Source organism: Mycosarcoma maydis, chromosome 6 (genome assembly GCF_000328475.2).
Source record: "Mycosarcoma maydis chromosome 6, whole genome shotgun sequence".
In the NCBI taxonomy this organism is placed as follows: domain Eukaryota; kingdom Fungi; phylum Basidiomycota; class Ustilaginomycetes; order Ustilaginales; genus Mycosarcoma; species Mycosarcoma maydis.
The window spans coordinates 971,403-987,290 of record NC_026483.1 but is presented as its reverse complement, the minus strand read 5'-3'; the positions used below and the strand labels follow the sequence as shown (position 1 = coordinate 987,290).

The window sequence follows — 15,888 nt, the reverse complement described above, 5'->3', positions numbered from 1 at the left end:
ATCCAACGGAGGGCAACAACATCAACCGAGCTGTCAGAAACCGGCGCTAGTGGATTCTACGGTTGGTTGTTGCCTCCACTCGAACTTGTACGACGTTACCGGCGGGGCGGACGCAACTGTCGCTCTGCAGTGGCTTTGCGACAAGCCGGACGATTCGATTGGACGATGTCATGCTCGCCATCCATGTCTCCGTTGGTCTCAACACCGCCACCTTGGCTCCGTCAGTAGCCAGTGTTGTTGTGGTATATATCATGAAGCCCTCCGCGAAGCTATGTCTTTGGCGTTGGCAGATCGACCCCCACACTTTTGCCAGCACACAAGGATCCCACTTGGCGAGGATCAACCATTCGCTTTCTACTGAACCCACTTGACAAAGCTACACGCCAAAAATGTTGCTCCAGCCTACCTCGAGCCGTCACTTTGAAGACTTTCGCTATGTCGAGCCCAAGATCTTGACCAAAAGCGCTCTGCCCATCGCTCCGGGCGCGACTACGGCAGGTGCGTCTTCTAGCAAGTCGCCATCGTTTGAACGTCGCTCCCTTCGCACGGTAATCATGCGAGCAGGAACCTCAAAGGGACTTTTCATCAAGGCTTCCGATCTGCCCAGCTCTCGAGCCGAATGGCAAAACATCTTGCCTTCGATCATGGGCAGTCCTGATCCGTTTGGCCGTCAGCTCAATGGATTGGGTGGTGGCACTTCGACAACTTCCAAGATTGCTGTTGTCTCGCAGAGCTCTGCTCCTCACATCGCCGACGTCGATTACCTGTTCATCCAGTGCCCCATCGAAGGCGACAAGCTCGACTTTACCGGCAACTGCGGCAACATTCTTAGTGGTGTTGGCCCTTTTGCATTTGAAGAGGGTCTCATCCCGGCGTCAGTCCTGGCACCACTTGCTGCATTCGCCAAGACCAACGGCAAAGGCCGACAAGACAAGGTCGCACTCACTCTTCGCTGTCTCAACAACAACCAGCTCATCCGATCTACATTCCTTGTTCGCAATGGAAAGCCGGTCGAATTTGGCGACGTGGTCATCGACGGTGTTGCAGGTACAGGCTCGCCGATCCAGTTGGATTTCCTTGACCCAGCGGGCAGCATGTGTACCTCGCTCTGCCCCACTGGCAAACCTTTGGATTTGCTGCACATACACGGCGAAGACTTGCCGATCGAAGTATCATGCGTCGATGCAGCCAATCCGTTCGTCTTTGTTCGGCTCTCCGACATTGATGAGACCCTGCGCGGAAACGAGCCAGCTTCCGTACTGGAACGCCACTCGGCTCGCGTAGAGCTGATCCGTCAAGCAGCCGCCGTCGTAATGGGTCTTGCACCCGACACGGCCACTGCAGCAAAGACCAAAGGCACACCCAAGATCTGTCTGGTTTCCGACGCGCTCCCCGGCTCCGACGCACACGTTCTCTCGCGAAGCTTCAGCATGGGTCGACCACATCCTGCATTACAGCTCTCCGGTGGTGTCTGCCTCGCTGCTGCCTGCAGCATTCCAGGGTCGATCCCGAACCAGATTCTGCTCAAGCAAACCAAGATGATGCCGGAAAGGCTCAAGTTCGCACACGCATGCGGTGCCATTGAAGCTACCGCGGATGTCGAGATGGATAGCAAGAGCCCGGTTGGCGTCACTGTGAGGAGCACGAGTCTTTTCAGGACTGCAAGGAGACTGGCTTCTGCTGAAGCGTATTACCTCTCGCCTAGCCAGTAGACCATACACTTTGCCACTTTGTAGCCCTGCTCAATGCTCATGTTTAAGATACCAGTCCTCGTTTGCTCATGTGGTATTTCAGCGCTCGCTCGCGCTTCATATATGAAAAGCCTTGTCCTGTGCCGTGCATTTTCATCTACAGAATAGCCAAGCTGTCGTCAGACCGCAAGTCACAAGTCAAGAATCACGAATCTCAATGGAATGATACTCACGACTGCAGCCATTCGTGATTCACATTTGCCGGTTTGCATTTGCCTCTTGTTTGCGTGCGTATAACTTGAAGCTTAACCGCTGTACCAAAAGGAAGTCTAGACTACCAATCGGACTTGGGTTGTAATCTTCAACTGTTCCGCTCAAACCGTGGCGAACCGTGTCGGATACATTGTACTTCTTGGGCTGGGCCGGGAGTGGTTCTTGTTCTTGGTTCCGTGTGCAAGCTCTAGAAATTGTGCACCTGCGTTGACGCTGCTGTGAGGTTTTCCGTAGCCCGAGTCTTGCACAATCTCACCGTGGTGCGATGGGCTCTGTTGCGCAGTGTTCCGTCATCCTTGGGTGCGTCTACGACACGGCCAGACTCTTCTTCAGTAGTATCTTGGACAAAAGCTAAACCATGTATTGTGCAGAAAGCGTGTGACAAGTAGATAGTTCCCTCAAGCAACTGTGGTCGGGTTGAGCCAGCCAATAACCGTCTCGTAAGCAGTAAACGCGATGCCACCGCTGAAAATCAACCTGGTCAATCGTGGGGTGGTACCCTTCCAGAGGCTCTTTACTCCTTCCCTCTTGACAATGTCGAGACCGCACGAGACGATGCTCGGCTTGCTCTGTGTAGCTCCTGTGGTCGAGGGTGACTGTTGCATTCGCGTCTTGACCACGTCAAACGGCATTGTGAGGTAGACGGTGATCAAGCCAGCGCCTGCTCCCGATGCGAATGTCGCTGCTGTGGACTTGGCATAGCCTGCTTGCGTTTGTACGGATTTCAAGATGGAGTAGGATGTCAACCTCACCGATGAGTTTGCTCCCTGTCGCAGCACCGTGGCACCCAACCCTCTGTACAGACCAGCCAAGCCCTCAGCGCCCACAATCTTTTGAACCGCATCGATGGCGCCTTTGTACTTGCGCATGTGAGCAGGCTGCAGCGAATCCTGGATCATCCGTGTCTTGATCGCCTCGGAAGGCGTGACCGCGAGCATCGCCTCGGCCGATCCAGCCAGGAAGCCGGCAAGGATCGATCTGCCCATTCCGAGCTTCTGGTTTGCATCGATCGACTTTGGTCGCAGAAGGTTTTGAATCGTATCGTACGTGAGGAAGCGAACACCCGCTTTAGCAGAGTTGCCCGTAACCATGGCACCTGCGCCGCTGAAGAAGCCAGTGATCCCGCGAGTCTTCCAAGTATCCCGGACAATCTGCATCGCCGAGGCGCCTGCTTTTGGCATCGGTACAGTGGTTGATGGTGCTGATGTGGCGGCGGCGGCGGCGGCGATGTTGAGCTTGTGCGCTGGCAATGCACCATACGAGATGTGTCGAACCGCCCCCGGAACACTCTTGGGGACCGAACATGTCTTGCTGGCACTTGCGGCTGCATTCGAGGCAAGCTGAGCCTGCGTCTTGACAAACTCGGTCGGGTAAGTAAGAAACCCTTCGACCGCACCGGCGATGGTTCCGGCGAGCAGCGAGTGCATGGGCGAAGGCGAGATTCGTTTCTCTGTTGTCGACATGGCGAATCGTGGTTCTTGGGACAAAATAAACGATCAAGCTGAGAGCTGTGATGTATCACTTGAGCGTGTTGCGTTGTTTGGCTGTCGAGGATTGAGGACACGACTCTCGTGGCCGCCGCCACCAGACATGGTGTTAAATACTCCGAAGCAAGGCGCAATCACCAACGTGAACCAGTCTCTGTCTAACACATAAGCGCGAGCCACGAGTGCCACTACTGACAAAGCCGTCGCGAGACTTGAGCGGAGAGTTCCGGACGCCAAGGAGATGGCGGCAATCGTGAATGAGACTCTTCAGTGGCGATACAGTCGTGAGTATTTGCTGTCAAAGACCGCCGTGGCCGTGGGTGGAGCAATGGTAAATAATAAAAAATGGCTGCCTCGGTTAAAACAACTCCGCATGGAGACACAAACGGAGACGGAGACGGAGACGGAGACGGAATCAAAACGCTCGCTTGCAGCACTCCGTCGATACATGTGGCAACGGACCTTCCTTTTGGGGCGTTGCGAGAAGACGAGGTTGCGGGGCTCCACTACGTGACTCACGACTGCTGTTCGTGATTCGCTCAACCTGTTCGCCGGCCAAGATGGCTCGAGGCAGGCGGACACGGGATCATTCACGATTCGTGATTGTCAAGTTTGCATTTGACTTGGCGATACTTTGGTTGGTCGTACCTGACGTGACCTCACCTTACCGTCTTCAAGCCACAAAAAACTTTGGTCTCCATCGTGCGTTGTGCATTGTGCGTCGTGTCCCGCGCGTTGTGTTCGTGCGGGGCGGTCCATTCGGCACGCCTTACGGCCCGAGACTGTGTTCCTCCGCTGCACAAGCGTTCCAAACGGACTGACAAGCCCCGTCAAACGCCCCTTTCGCCAAAGGCTTTCGACCAATCCTAACCATTGGACGGAGCACACCGTTTCTCCTCCGCCACCATGTGGCCACGATGACACGCAGGAACATCAACCTAAAAGGCAGATCGCACTAGTTTGGTTGGTACGAAACATGTTTCGCCGACGGAGGCTCCCTTTAGTATAAGATCTAGCCATTGCCAACCTCGATTGTGGGGCCCCTCTCATTATCAACATCATCATCCAAGACATTGCCCTGCCTTGCCCCGCCTTGCCTTGCTCCGATACCGCTTCATCTACGACCACTCCTAGAACAACAAAGGCTGCAACCATGGGCCCAACAGCAGGATCCGGTAAGAGATGGGTTCCGTCCAAGCTTCGGCACATCCATGAGGTTCCGTCGCAGGCGCTCAACTGGCGTTTGCTTATGGCTGTCTTGAGCATCGGCTTGCTCGGTGCCAGTCGAGGTATGGATGAAGGTGTCATCTCGGGATCCATCGGTACACCTGCCTTTGAACATGCCTTTAACGTCAAGAAGAAATCTAGCAAGGAGTCCAACATTGTCGCCATGGTTCAGTTGCTCTCGACCTTGGGTGCTTTGGTCGGATACGCCACCTCGGACCGCTTCGGTCGTGTGATGGCCGGTAGACTCAGCTGCATCCTTATCATCATCGGATCAGCCATGTGGATGGCGAGCGCCGAACGCATTGCGCTGCTCTACATTGGCCGAATGGTGACAGGTGTAGGCGTTGGTATCTCGTCAGTCTGCTCTCCGGTTTTCCTAGTCGAGACGGTAAGTTTTGCTTTTCTCCGCTTTGCTTACTGTGCTGGTGTCTTTCAGGAGCCAAGTGCTGACTTTGCTCCCCCTACTTCTTGTTTGCTCTGCCAGGCTCCTCGCCAGATCCGTGGTCTCTGCACTTCGGTGTACAGTGTGTCGATCTATCTGGGAGCTATGCTGGGATACGCCGTCAACCTCGGTGCCTCTCGTACACAGGACAAGCACAAGAACATTATCTGGCAAATCGTCATTATCTTGCCCTTGGTGTGGCATACGTTTCTCCTGCTCAGCACCTTGTTCCTCCACGAGTCGCCACGATGGCTGTTGGACCAAGGCCATGTCGAAAAGGCAACTCGTTCGCTCAAATTCTACCGCAACCTTGACGAGAACCACCCAGCTATGATCGAGGAGACCCAACTCATGCGCGAGTCGATCGCCGAAGAGCACCGTCAACAGATCGCACGGGAAGACGCACTTCCTGTGGACTCGCTGCTGCGCAAATACAAGACGCTTCACAAGCTCAAGCTGGTCGTGACCAGCCGAAAGAACCTGCTTAAAGTCGGACTAGGCGTTATGATCCAGCTGCTGGTGCAATTCGGAGGTCCTGGAGCCATCGCAACGTACGCCAACCGTATCATGACGCTCGTCGGTGCTTCGGACAAGAACGGCTACGTCATGTCTGTCGGATTTGGCGCCACAAAGTTGGGATGCGGAATTCTCTCGTCGCTCTTGCTGATCGATCTGTTGGGACGACGCAAGACGTTGCTCATTGGCGTTTTCATCCAAGGTCTCTCGATGCTCTACGTCTCGGTCTTCTTGGGTCTGTATGTGCAGGGCAACCACACCAAGGGCGAAAAGCACGCAGGTCAAGCTGCACTTGCAGCCATCTTCATCTCCGGTGCCAGTTTCTCGGCCGGTGGCAATCTCGCCCAATACCTCGTTGGAACCGAGATCTTCGAGATGAACGTTCGTAGTATTGCCTCGTCGATTGTCATGGCCATGCACTACCTGCTCCAATTTTCGGCCACACGAACTCTGCAGCCGATGCTCAACTCTCCCATGGGTGGAGCTGGTACGTTTGCTTTCTACGCTGCTGTGTCGCTGGTTCTCGCCCTGCCGTTCTACGCCATCTTCCTGCCCGAGACCGCCGGTCTGCCGCTCGAAGAAATCGACCAGGTCTTCGAACGTCCCGTCTGGAGCATGGGCCGTGCCACGCGTGCCAAGTCTGCATCCGTATCGTCCGACGCTTTCACACCAAAGACGACCTTGCCTCACCTCGATCTCGAATCTTCCTCCGCCTCGTCAACAGGTGCAGAGGACGACGACAAGAAAATCGATCTCCAGTCCCAGCTCAGGCTCGAGACTCGATCGTAAAGCACACAAGCTCGCATTCACGAATCACTCCTGTTTTCTATGTTTAGTTGTATCTATTATGGTTAGTTGCTCAAGTTGTTGGTCACGAATCAAACATGTTCTGTTGGTACGCATGACGGTTTGTGATTTCTACCCAGGCTCTAGACGAGTGTCTGTGTGCTTCGGCGAGCGAGACTTTTGATGTACACGATGATCCGGTTGGCCGTTGTGCATGTTGCTTGAAAACTGGGTGCTTGTTGTTGTACAGGGTGCAAGTGCTAGAACGAGAATCGCAGCAACGCCGGATTCAGCACGATTGGATAGATGAGATGCGAGATGGCGGTGAGCAATAGCGGCCAGTAGGTGTAGAAACCCTGGATGGACCAATTCAGAGGAACGATGGCTGGGATCTGCATGATGACCACCAAGACGATCGAGAGCGTGCACAGCAGAATCACCTTGCAGAATCGCTTCCAGATGAGCGGCACCTCTAGGAAAAAGTTGCTGTCCGCCAAATCCTTGTTGGTCGCCCCCCACGACATATCGATCCCCAGAGGATGAGATAGCAGCGCTGTTGCAACGTGGTACGACAAACCTCCGAAAAACACAAACATGCATGGCATCCACGACAGGTGCTCCTTGATCAAGTGCAACAGACTTGCCTGTTTGGCTCGATATCTCGCTGCGATCTGACCCACGTTACCGCCCAACGTGAAGACGACAACTACTGAGACCCAGATCTTGAACGGTGTCATGAACGACGGATCGAGGACCGGGTAGAACCACCCTTCGACCAGATACAAGCCAAACGTCATTGGAAAAGCGGCTCCAATCGCATAGTAGCTGAAGATGTAGCTGCAGGCTGAGAACTTGTAGTGAATCGGTGCCGAACTCTTGAGAAACGTCTTGAAGAGCGGCGTGAAAAGCCCTTTGAATGGCCAGTGCCAGATACGGTGCAGTACCAACTCTGAGCAACCAAACGCGTACTTTTGCCAACGATTCAACTCGTCATCGCACGTCAAGGAGACACCTTCCTCGAATCCGTTGTTCGAGTAGGTGGCCCACCGCGTGATGTACCCTGCCATGAGCAGTCGAAGTGCCATGTCAAAGTCTTCTGAGACGTGCGATTCCGACCAGATCTTGCGCACTTGGTCGTCGGGATCGATGAAAGAAGCTTCCTGCATCGCCGACCAGCGCAGGATCGCATTGTGACCGATGAAAGGCGCCACGTCGCCGTTGGCCACAGTGAAGCTGATGGCAAAGTTGACCAGTCGCGTGAAGAAGGCAATGCACGTTTCGAAATAGCTATCCGAAACCAGCATGACTCCAGAGCAATGCTGTAAGACACCCACATCGGGACACTGCGTCATCTCGGTCGCCGCATCCAGAAGGCAGTCTTGCGGAACTCGAGTGTCGGAATCGATCATGAGAATCAATTGTCCGATTCGAATGTTTCCTTTGGCCTGCGCCAGTCTGTGCATGCGTGCAAGGCATGCTTCAAGGCATTGTCGATACAGTTCGGTCTCGTCAGCGTCGCTCCAATCGTCTGATCCCAGCCGCTGCGACTGCGACTGCGACTGCGACTGAGCCTGCTGGTCAACTTGCTCCTTGTTCTCGATCGATGCGACCTGCTCGCCGGATACGCGTGCGCTTTCCTCTGTCGATGCGACGAATTCTGGATCCGAATGGAACCGCTCCAACTCGGCCAACGTGGTCGGTCTCGCCTTGCTCATCATCTCTTCCACGGCCATCGACAGATGACAAGTAAAGTTGAGATTCGAAGCTTTCTTGAAGCGTCCTTTGCGCAAATAGCCTTCCTGGCCATGAGCAGGTCGAGCAACCCAGCCAACGTTGTTGCGCTCGTAAAACTGCTTGCGGATGTTCTGTTCTTGCTTATCCATCAACAGCATCCCGTCTTCAGAGACGACGATACCGGCAGTGCCACCTTGCAGCTCGTACGTTGTGATCGCCTTTTTCACCGATTCAATGGTGGGCATCAGCACGCCGTGGAGCGACTCCTTGTAGACAGGCATCTGGATCGTGATGTGCGGCAGATCGGCGGTGAGCTTGCGCACGGGAGGCTTTCCGGAAAAGTAGAGCGAGTTCTGGTGAAGCTGGTTGACAGGCCCGACGAGCTGCATGATGATACCGATGATGTTGTCGCAGAAAAACAGGATCACGGGGAACATGACCAGCGTGATCGGTGCCAGTGCCATTCGACGCCAGTCACCATCGCGCAGCGCATGCTCGAACAGCTTGGAAATGAACAAGAAGCAGATCAGTATGTCGAGCGCTACCGCCAGTCCGTGTTGCAGAGGCGCAATGTAGCTCAACGGTCGCTGTTCGTACTCGTCGTGCTGCTTCTCGCGGTCCGAGTCGTCTCGAATGCTTTCGCCAGTCTCACTATCGTTCTGGCGCTTTTCATTGGCCAAGCTCAACGAAGAGCGTGAAGAGCTGAGCTGCGAGGTATTTGTCTCCGAAAACGTGCTGTTGTTGCGCTGAAGGCCAGCTTGCCGAACCAACGCTTCCACCTTGCCAGACGAGCCTGGTGTCTCGACGTTGCTCGTGCGCTGATCCTCATTTGGGATGCCGATAGGATCAGGTGCTGGATCCGTGAATGAGACTTTGCGATCAGCCGCAATGCTTGCTTTTCGCAACAGAGCACATTTGGGCGAAGTGGAAAGACTCGCAATGTCACCGGACACCGCGCGCTCCTTTGCCGCACTGACAGCCAGACCATCGATACTCTGAAAACTGCCTTGACGTCCGAGCGCATCGAGTTCCTTTTGATAGCTGGGCCGGTGGTTGCGAGCCGACTTGTCCAAGTGGTCCTGGTTTGCTAGGGATGAGATCGATGTCTTGGACGAAAACGTTGGTGAAATAGGTGAAGTGGCGCCTGAATCCGGCATTGAGCTCGGCGTAGATGAAGTAGGCCAAGCCAATGCGGGCGTGCAAGAACCCGAAGTGGAGCTTGCCACTACCAGGTTATTCGCATTGCTGTAGTAGCTGCTGTTCCAGACGAAGCGGATCATCTTTTCCTCGAGATCCTTGGCGCTGTCTTGCAAGCTTTCCACCTTGTCGGACCAGACGACGAGCGTTTGTTCGGATCGGACGAAACAAGCGTTTTGCGCTTTTCGTGCACCGGCTAGTGCAGACATGGTATCGACTACCTGGATGTGCTGACAAGGCGTGATGGGTACATGCGTGATTGAACCAACCAGACGCGTTGTGATCGCAGCCACTACGGACGAAGTGAGTGTCATAGCCGCTTCACAGTTGAGCACGGCGACGGACTGGCAGAAGTCGACGAGTCGTTGGTCGTTAGACGGGCAGACGACGTACTGGCCTTTACCGTATCGAATCGCAACACCGCTTGCAGCTTCCATGCCGCTGCATGCTGGATCGAGGCCGAATAAACACTCGCGTCGGAATGCTTGCCAGAGGTGCATAGCCATCAGCCGGTATCCCTCGCGAGCGTCGATCCAGTTTGCGCCATCAGTCGAAACCTCCTTAGACATCGAAGCATCCCCAAGTGCGGTAGCCTCGTCGATCACAGCGGTGGTAGCGCTCGACTTGTCGGTAGTTACGTCGAAAGTAAGGCCCCTCTTGCCAGTCGTAGGCGACGACGGCAAAGAGGTCGAGCCTGACTTTGATCGAGGCAACGAGTAACGCGAGGTCTTGAGACTCGCACTTGTCGATCTTGACCTTGCATTTCTGGCCGTGGTGGCCGTTGCAGCGTCCGTCATAACTGCTATGCGATGTTCGTCGGGCTCTTTGTGAGTACTTTCGAGGTGAAAATGTGGCTCTATCCACGATGGTCGACAAGCTAGATAGAGAGAAGCATCGGTCTTGCTTGGACCAAAAGGCTTTAAGTACAGGTGCAAGTCCGCGGCCGCTAGCCTTGGCAGGGATCCAACGCCAGACCTCATTTGAAGCCTCGATATGGCTGTATGACTCGGATCAAGCTCTTTCGCTACTACATAGCACGGCTGTGATCAGCTGCTAGCCGTGAAGTGACTCGCTCCCGGCTCTCTCTGCTTGCGGCTTGACCGTTCCATCGATAAGGGTGAAACCATCACTGATCTCAGCAGCAGCAGGCAGCAGCAGCATCAGCAGCATCAGCAGCATCAGCCACGAGGATTCGCCCGCTCGTACGAACAGCCACCAGGAGCCGAGAATACAGCACCGAATGCGGCGTGCTAAAGGATCCGTGCATCGTTCTACATTTCCAAAGCGAGTTGCGGTGCTCTCAGCAGACGCACGGGCAGCTGCGCTGCAGCTTTTGGCCCCAACAGCCAGTCCTCGAAGTAGCACGTCCTTTTCGAAGGATTCAGTCGCATAATGGCTTCCGAGAACCAACACAGTTCGGTGAGACAGCTTTGAAGTGAGGGTACGTGAGATTGCTGGTGCGGCTCTGCATTCTATGCCTAGTTCGCAGAGATGAGATGGATATGGTTCTTGTCGACTTGGTTGCTGTGGGCTCAGACGTGGGAAGCGACGAGACGTGCTTGTCACGATCCGACGGATCTGTCGTTGTGAGACTGAAAGCACTGGCTACGATAGTGTATGGCGGAACGGCTCGCAGCGAGTGTGGGAAAGATGCGAAACCGTTGGAGGACAGTAGGGAGGAGAAGCGTTGCGAGCCACTGATTGCTGTTAGTGCTGTATCCGTCGACGTCGAGGTACGGGTGCAGCGTTGAGCGGAATAGAGGCAGCGGCGTCGCACGTCCGTGGTCGCTTGCGACACTAACAACATTCACGACTGTTGAGAAACGCAGCCGTAATCGTGCCAGTGCAAAATCGCAGAGACGCTCAAGACCACCGCCCCAAAGTCGCGCCGATAGTTGATAGAGACAGGAAATGCAGGACCACTTGCATTCAGCTACCTGGTTGGGCTCCAGTCCATGTCAAGTAGCACACCTCTTCGAGACCGAATGCGTTTGTCTAACACCTTATGCAGATCAAGTCGATGCTTTGGATGGCAGAGGGGTTGTTACGTGTAGCGCAATAGGTGGCGGGGCTTAGATGCAGCGACCACGCGAGCATCTCTTCGAGTGACAGCTCGGTTGCGTACTTTGCCGCAAGCGAGACTAGCTGCCATGCTCAGGTGAGGTTCGGATCGTAACAGCGCTTGGTCTACAGGAGACTGGCGCTTAGTTTACAGATGGACGGCGGTGTCCGGATTGAGAAGAAATGTACAGGTTGCTTTCTGCCGCTGTGGCAGTTGGATGAGCAGTAGCAGCGAGACCAATCAGCGCGGCAAAGTGCGTTGATCACTAGCCTCCTTTCGGTGCCAACGCCAGCTGACAACGCTATGGGTGGATGGCAAATTGGGCAGCAAGAAGCGTGCAGTAGTGACGACAGTGTCTATTCGAACGGAAGGTCTCGGATCTGGGTTGGAGCGAGCGCACCTCGCCATGGCCCCCTTCTCGACAAAAGCCAATCAAGACGCCGTAGAAACAGCGCCAGCCACACTGTACTAAGAGACCCAAGTAGCAAGCTCGATGGCACAAGTCGCGATGCGCTGCTACCTGCAATGCTCGGCACGGCACGAGATGCAGACAGTTTCCACGGTACATAGACTCCGACGTCGAAATCGACGCCGCAGAAGCCACTCACGTAAATCGGTTCTCGACGCTTCGACGCTCGTTGTGAATGCGTCGTCAACAAGCACGAAGAATCAAAAATTTCAACACTCGAGCGTGGGTTCCACGTTGTTTCTAAAATATTGGCGATTCGCGATTCACACTCCGACGACAGAGAACGCTCGTTGATGGTCGTCAAATCGACCGAGGCCTTGCACCGCTCCGAACCACACCAGCAAGCATGGATACAAAACTTGAACATGCTGTTTTGGGTATGAACGGAGATTCTCCTCCGGCGGCGCTTGAATTTGTGCATTGCGCATGTTTGAGCCAACTTTGCGAACGCATGGTTCGTGATGCTGTCCTCGTGCATTCGAGCTGTGCCGGTATGGATGAGTTGGACTCGGTTGGAACCACGGTCTACACTCACGAGTACATGGCCAAAGAAGTAGCATCCATTTGCCGTTTTCAGCTGTCGCATATCGTTGGTCTTTAACCTTGACTTCGGCATGGCGGAGTGTCAATTCCAGCATGAAGCGTGAACGCAGATACGCTGTTTGCGTGGCTCAACTCTCGCGCACTGTGTCTGTCGAGCTTCGGCCAGAGTCATGGTCTGTATCGACAAGATCGGCAGCGTTGAGATTTTCGTTTGGGTGGCCTTTCGAGGCGTGCCGGTGCCGCTGTTGGGAAAAGCGTTTCGACTTGACGCACAGCCAACGCTTTGGCCGCCCAGGCCAGGGCAGGCCACACCGGCTAGGGTGTCGGTGCAACGGTAATCGAACGCTTCACAAAGACGCATGCTCGTTTCGATCGAGCTTGGATCTGTCATGCATGATGCAGCGCTTGGCGATCAAACCGATTCGCGGCGGAACAAAAAAAGTGTGCTCGTGGCGACCCATAAGCAACGCTTCTCTGGTGTCTCAATTCATGCAGTTGACCACCGCCCTGTCGATCCGATCGGCTGTGGTGGCATGCTTTGACTCAGTCAGCTTTGGCTCAGGGCTCGACAATTTGAGACGCAAGACTGGTCCTCGGGAACGGTCCAGCGGTGCCGTCGGTCCGATCTGCAGCCTCACTTTAACGCTTGTGCTGTGTGGTTGTGCGTCACTTGTGCGATGTGTGGTCTCGGAAGACAGTGATCCTCATGCACGTTGGCTGTAGCTTTGGACGAGCAACTGGCTCAGACGTGTAGTGATCGATCACACATTCACTCTGAAACTTTGCTAAGTTGTCGCATGCCACCAGCGAGATTCTGCTGTTTGGGCACGCCGATGCCTACTTGCTGCTGGTGGCTTTCGCGCCGAGATCATGGTCGCAGTCTGCTCTCTGTCCTTCAAGGCTGCTCTCTCCGCATTCGGCTTCTGTGAGACGAGCAAGTGATCGTGGTCGAAAACAAGCTGAGATCTGTTTCTGCTGCCGTGGTCAGCTTGTGCTTCCGAGGCCTACCATGACCTAGCTCTGCTGATGCTGCAAGAGGCGCGTGTGACGTCGATACGTGAACTGGCAGCCTACAAGCGATCTAACCGCATTTGTCGACATCCAGATATCGTTCAGTAGGCATTTCCAGAGAAACGGCCTCTTGTCAAGCAGCCTCGCTTTTCGTCCATGGCCGAGTTCGGAAAGCTGCTTCGAAACGCCACACAGTGTCATGCTTGATTCGCTCCACTCCGACGCCGACTCGTGCGATCGGAATTCGACATGTGCACAGCGAGCAGTCACACGATGTGAGACCGCATCGTGGATCTCGTGGATCACGATCAGTTTCAGAATCTGTCAAGTTGTGCGCGCGTCCATGGTGAATCGTGTTTTTTTCTGGGCGGTAAGCCGCTCAAATCCATGCTTGCTTTGCGCTTATTGGTCGCTGACCGTGAAGCAGATACGGTATCAATCAATGCATTGTCGTGGTGGCTGCTAGTTAAGCCAGTATGAATGCGGAACGCTACTAGAAACATTGCACGGGGAGTCGGAGAAAGGATGCAGCTTTCTCGCCATGGGCAAAGTGACGTTTACCACAAAGTCTCTTGTAGACGAGCATCAAACACAATGGCTTATAAAGCCTAGCCTGGAATCAGTCACTGATACATCACTACATTGTCGACGATTTCCAAGCATCTTTGCTTGCTAAGCCTGCAAGTTCAAGCGAGAGCGTCGAATCGATCCTGCGTGCGTTGTGATCAAACGACGATCCGACGAGGATGACTTCAAGACACGCGCGTGGTGTAGTTCAAAGCACTGACCTCGATGACGCTTCTGGGATCGAACCGATGGAAGAGCTTCGAGAGATGCCGAGCATCGAGAGCGTGTTGCACGATGGGCAGTTGGAGAGTGGGAGCGGTGGGATTGTTGGCGACTGTCCTGCAGTGACGACGATGACAATGACGGCCAAGATGAAGAACTCGAGGAAAGCGCGACCAGCAGCGTTGGACCGAGAGGCTCTGCAAACGAGTGCTACGCGCTTGCCAGCGTGCGACCATGTCGAGATGCAACGCGCGCGCATCTTTGGTAATCACAAGGACGCAGCTGTGTCGAGTGGAGCAACACCGGCTAGCGCGTCTCTCGGTTCGTTTCGATCGATCCCCGAAGCTGGACTGTACCACGCAGCGATCAATACATCGCTGACCAACGTCGCTCTGCGATCACGCAAGGCGTGCATCAGCCACATTGCATCTACGACCCAGCGCAAGGTGGACAAACCGTGGTTGTCGGATCATCGACGTACCAAATCGCACGCCGTGGCGTTCTGGACATTCGTGCTGGCGGCGACGACCGGGTTGATCGGATCAGCACTGCTCCTGTACATGGCTTACGCCTCTGTGCCGCGCGACAAATACTGTCTGGTGCTGGATGAGCAGTTTCAAGGCAGACAGCTGAACCGATCCATCTGGTTCTACGAACAGCAAACGGGCGGGTTCGGCAATGGCGAGTTCGAATGGACCACTGATCACGCCAACAACACGTTCATCCAAGACTCGACTCTGTACATGGTGCCGACGCTCACTTCGGACCATGTAGGAGAAGCAGCCATCACCAACGGCTATACGCTCAACCTGAGCGCTTCAGATGTGTGCACAGCAGCGAATCGTAGCGATGTTGGCAGATGTGTGGTGACATCCAACATTACGAGCGGAGAGATTTTGCCGCCGGTGCAGTCGGCAAGGATCATGACGAATTTTTCCACAACAATCCGTTATGGTCGAGTCGAGGTTCGAGCACGCATGCCAACTGGATCTTGGCTCTGGCCAGCCATCTGGATGCTCCCGTCCACCAACGTGTATGGAGAATGGCCGAGATCAGGCGAAATCGACATTGTCGAGTCCAAAGGCAACGCTCCCACTCATCGCACTTCTGACGCAGCAAACAACATGCACTCGACCCTACACTTTGGTCCATCGTGGCTGTTTGATGGCTATGGTTTCGCAACCAAGATTCGCAAACTTTGGCATTCCTACTACGACCAGCAGTTCCATACCTTCGGACTCGATTGGACTCCCGATGGCATATTCACCTGGGAACGATCGCGAGTCTGGCGCAACTTGCAGGTGGATTTCCGCCGCACCAAAAACTTTTGGTCTTTAGGCCAGTTTCCAGAGCGCATGGCCAACGGTACGCTGCTCACTAACCCCTGGTCCGCCGTCGCCGAATCAACGCGCGCCGCTCCATTCGACCAGCACTTCTACCTCATCCTCAACGTTGCCGTTGGTGGCACCAACGGCTTTTTCCAGGACGGCTTGGACGACAACAAACCTTGGAGCAATCACGCTGACAATGCGAGAAAACAATTTTGGGATTCCAGAGATCAGTGGCTACCCACCTGGCCAGCCGATCCTACCAAGAGAGGTATGGCGGTCCAATATGTCAAGATGTGGCAGTTGTGTTGATGCAACGACTAGGAATACTAT

The 15,888-nt window shown here is 54.6% G+C and overlaps 5 protein-coding genes across 5 annotated transcripts; 3 read left to right on the top strand and 2 right to left on the bottom strand.

Annotated features, from left to right (window-relative positions):
* Positions 1 to 389: 389 nt before the first annotated feature.
* On the top strand, positions 390 to 1,712 carry UMAG_02807 (uncharacterized protein; the record flags this gene model as incomplete). Its single annotated transcript, XM_011390852.1, has 1 exon — positions 390 to 1,712. One exon carries the CDS (start codon positions 390 to 392, stop codon positions 1,710 to 1,712), a length of 1,323 nt encoding a protein of 440 aa, XP_011389154.1.
* Positions 1,713 to 2,362: 650 nt separating this feature from the next.
* On the bottom strand, positions 2,363 to 3,427 carry UMAG_02806 (putative tricarboxylate secondary active transmembrane transporter; the record flags this gene model as incomplete). Its single annotated transcript, XM_011390851.1, has 1 exon — positions 2,363 to 3,427. One exon carries the CDS (start codon positions 3,425 to 3,427, stop codon positions 2,363 to 2,365), a length of 1,065 nt encoding a protein of 354 aa, XP_011389153.1.
* A 1,177-nt stretch (positions 3,428 to 4,604) lies between these two features.
* On the top strand, positions 4,605 to 6,425 carry UMAG_10608 (uncharacterized protein; the record flags this gene model as incomplete). Its single annotated transcript, XM_011390905.1, has 2 exons — positions 4,605 to 5,066; positions 5,163 to 6,425. The coding sequence occupies 2 exons, from the start codon at positions 4,605 to 4,607 to the stop codon at positions 6,423 to 6,425; spliced, it is 1,725 nt and encodes a 574-aa protein (XP_011389207.1).
* A 257-nt stretch (positions 6,426 to 6,682) lies between these two features.
* On the bottom strand, positions 6,683 to 10,150 carry UMAG_02804 (uncharacterized protein; the record flags this gene model as incomplete). The annotated part of the gene is made up of 1 exon (XM_011390850.1): positions 6,683 to 10,150. The coding sequence occupies one exon, from the start codon at positions 10,148 to 10,150 to the stop codon at positions 6,683 to 6,685; it is 3,468 nt and encodes a 1,155-aa protein (XP_011389152.1).
* Positions 10,151 to 14,184: 4,034 nt separating this feature from the next.
* Positions 14,185 to 15,867, top strand: UMAG_02803 (uncharacterized protein; the record flags this gene model as incomplete). The annotated part of the gene is made up of 1 exon (XM_011390849.1): positions 14,185 to 15,867. One exon carries the CDS (start codon positions 14,185 to 14,187, stop codon positions 15,865 to 15,867), a length of 1,683 nt encoding a protein of 560 aa, XP_011389151.1.
* Between the last annotated feature and the right edge of the window lie 21 nt (positions 15,868 to 15,888).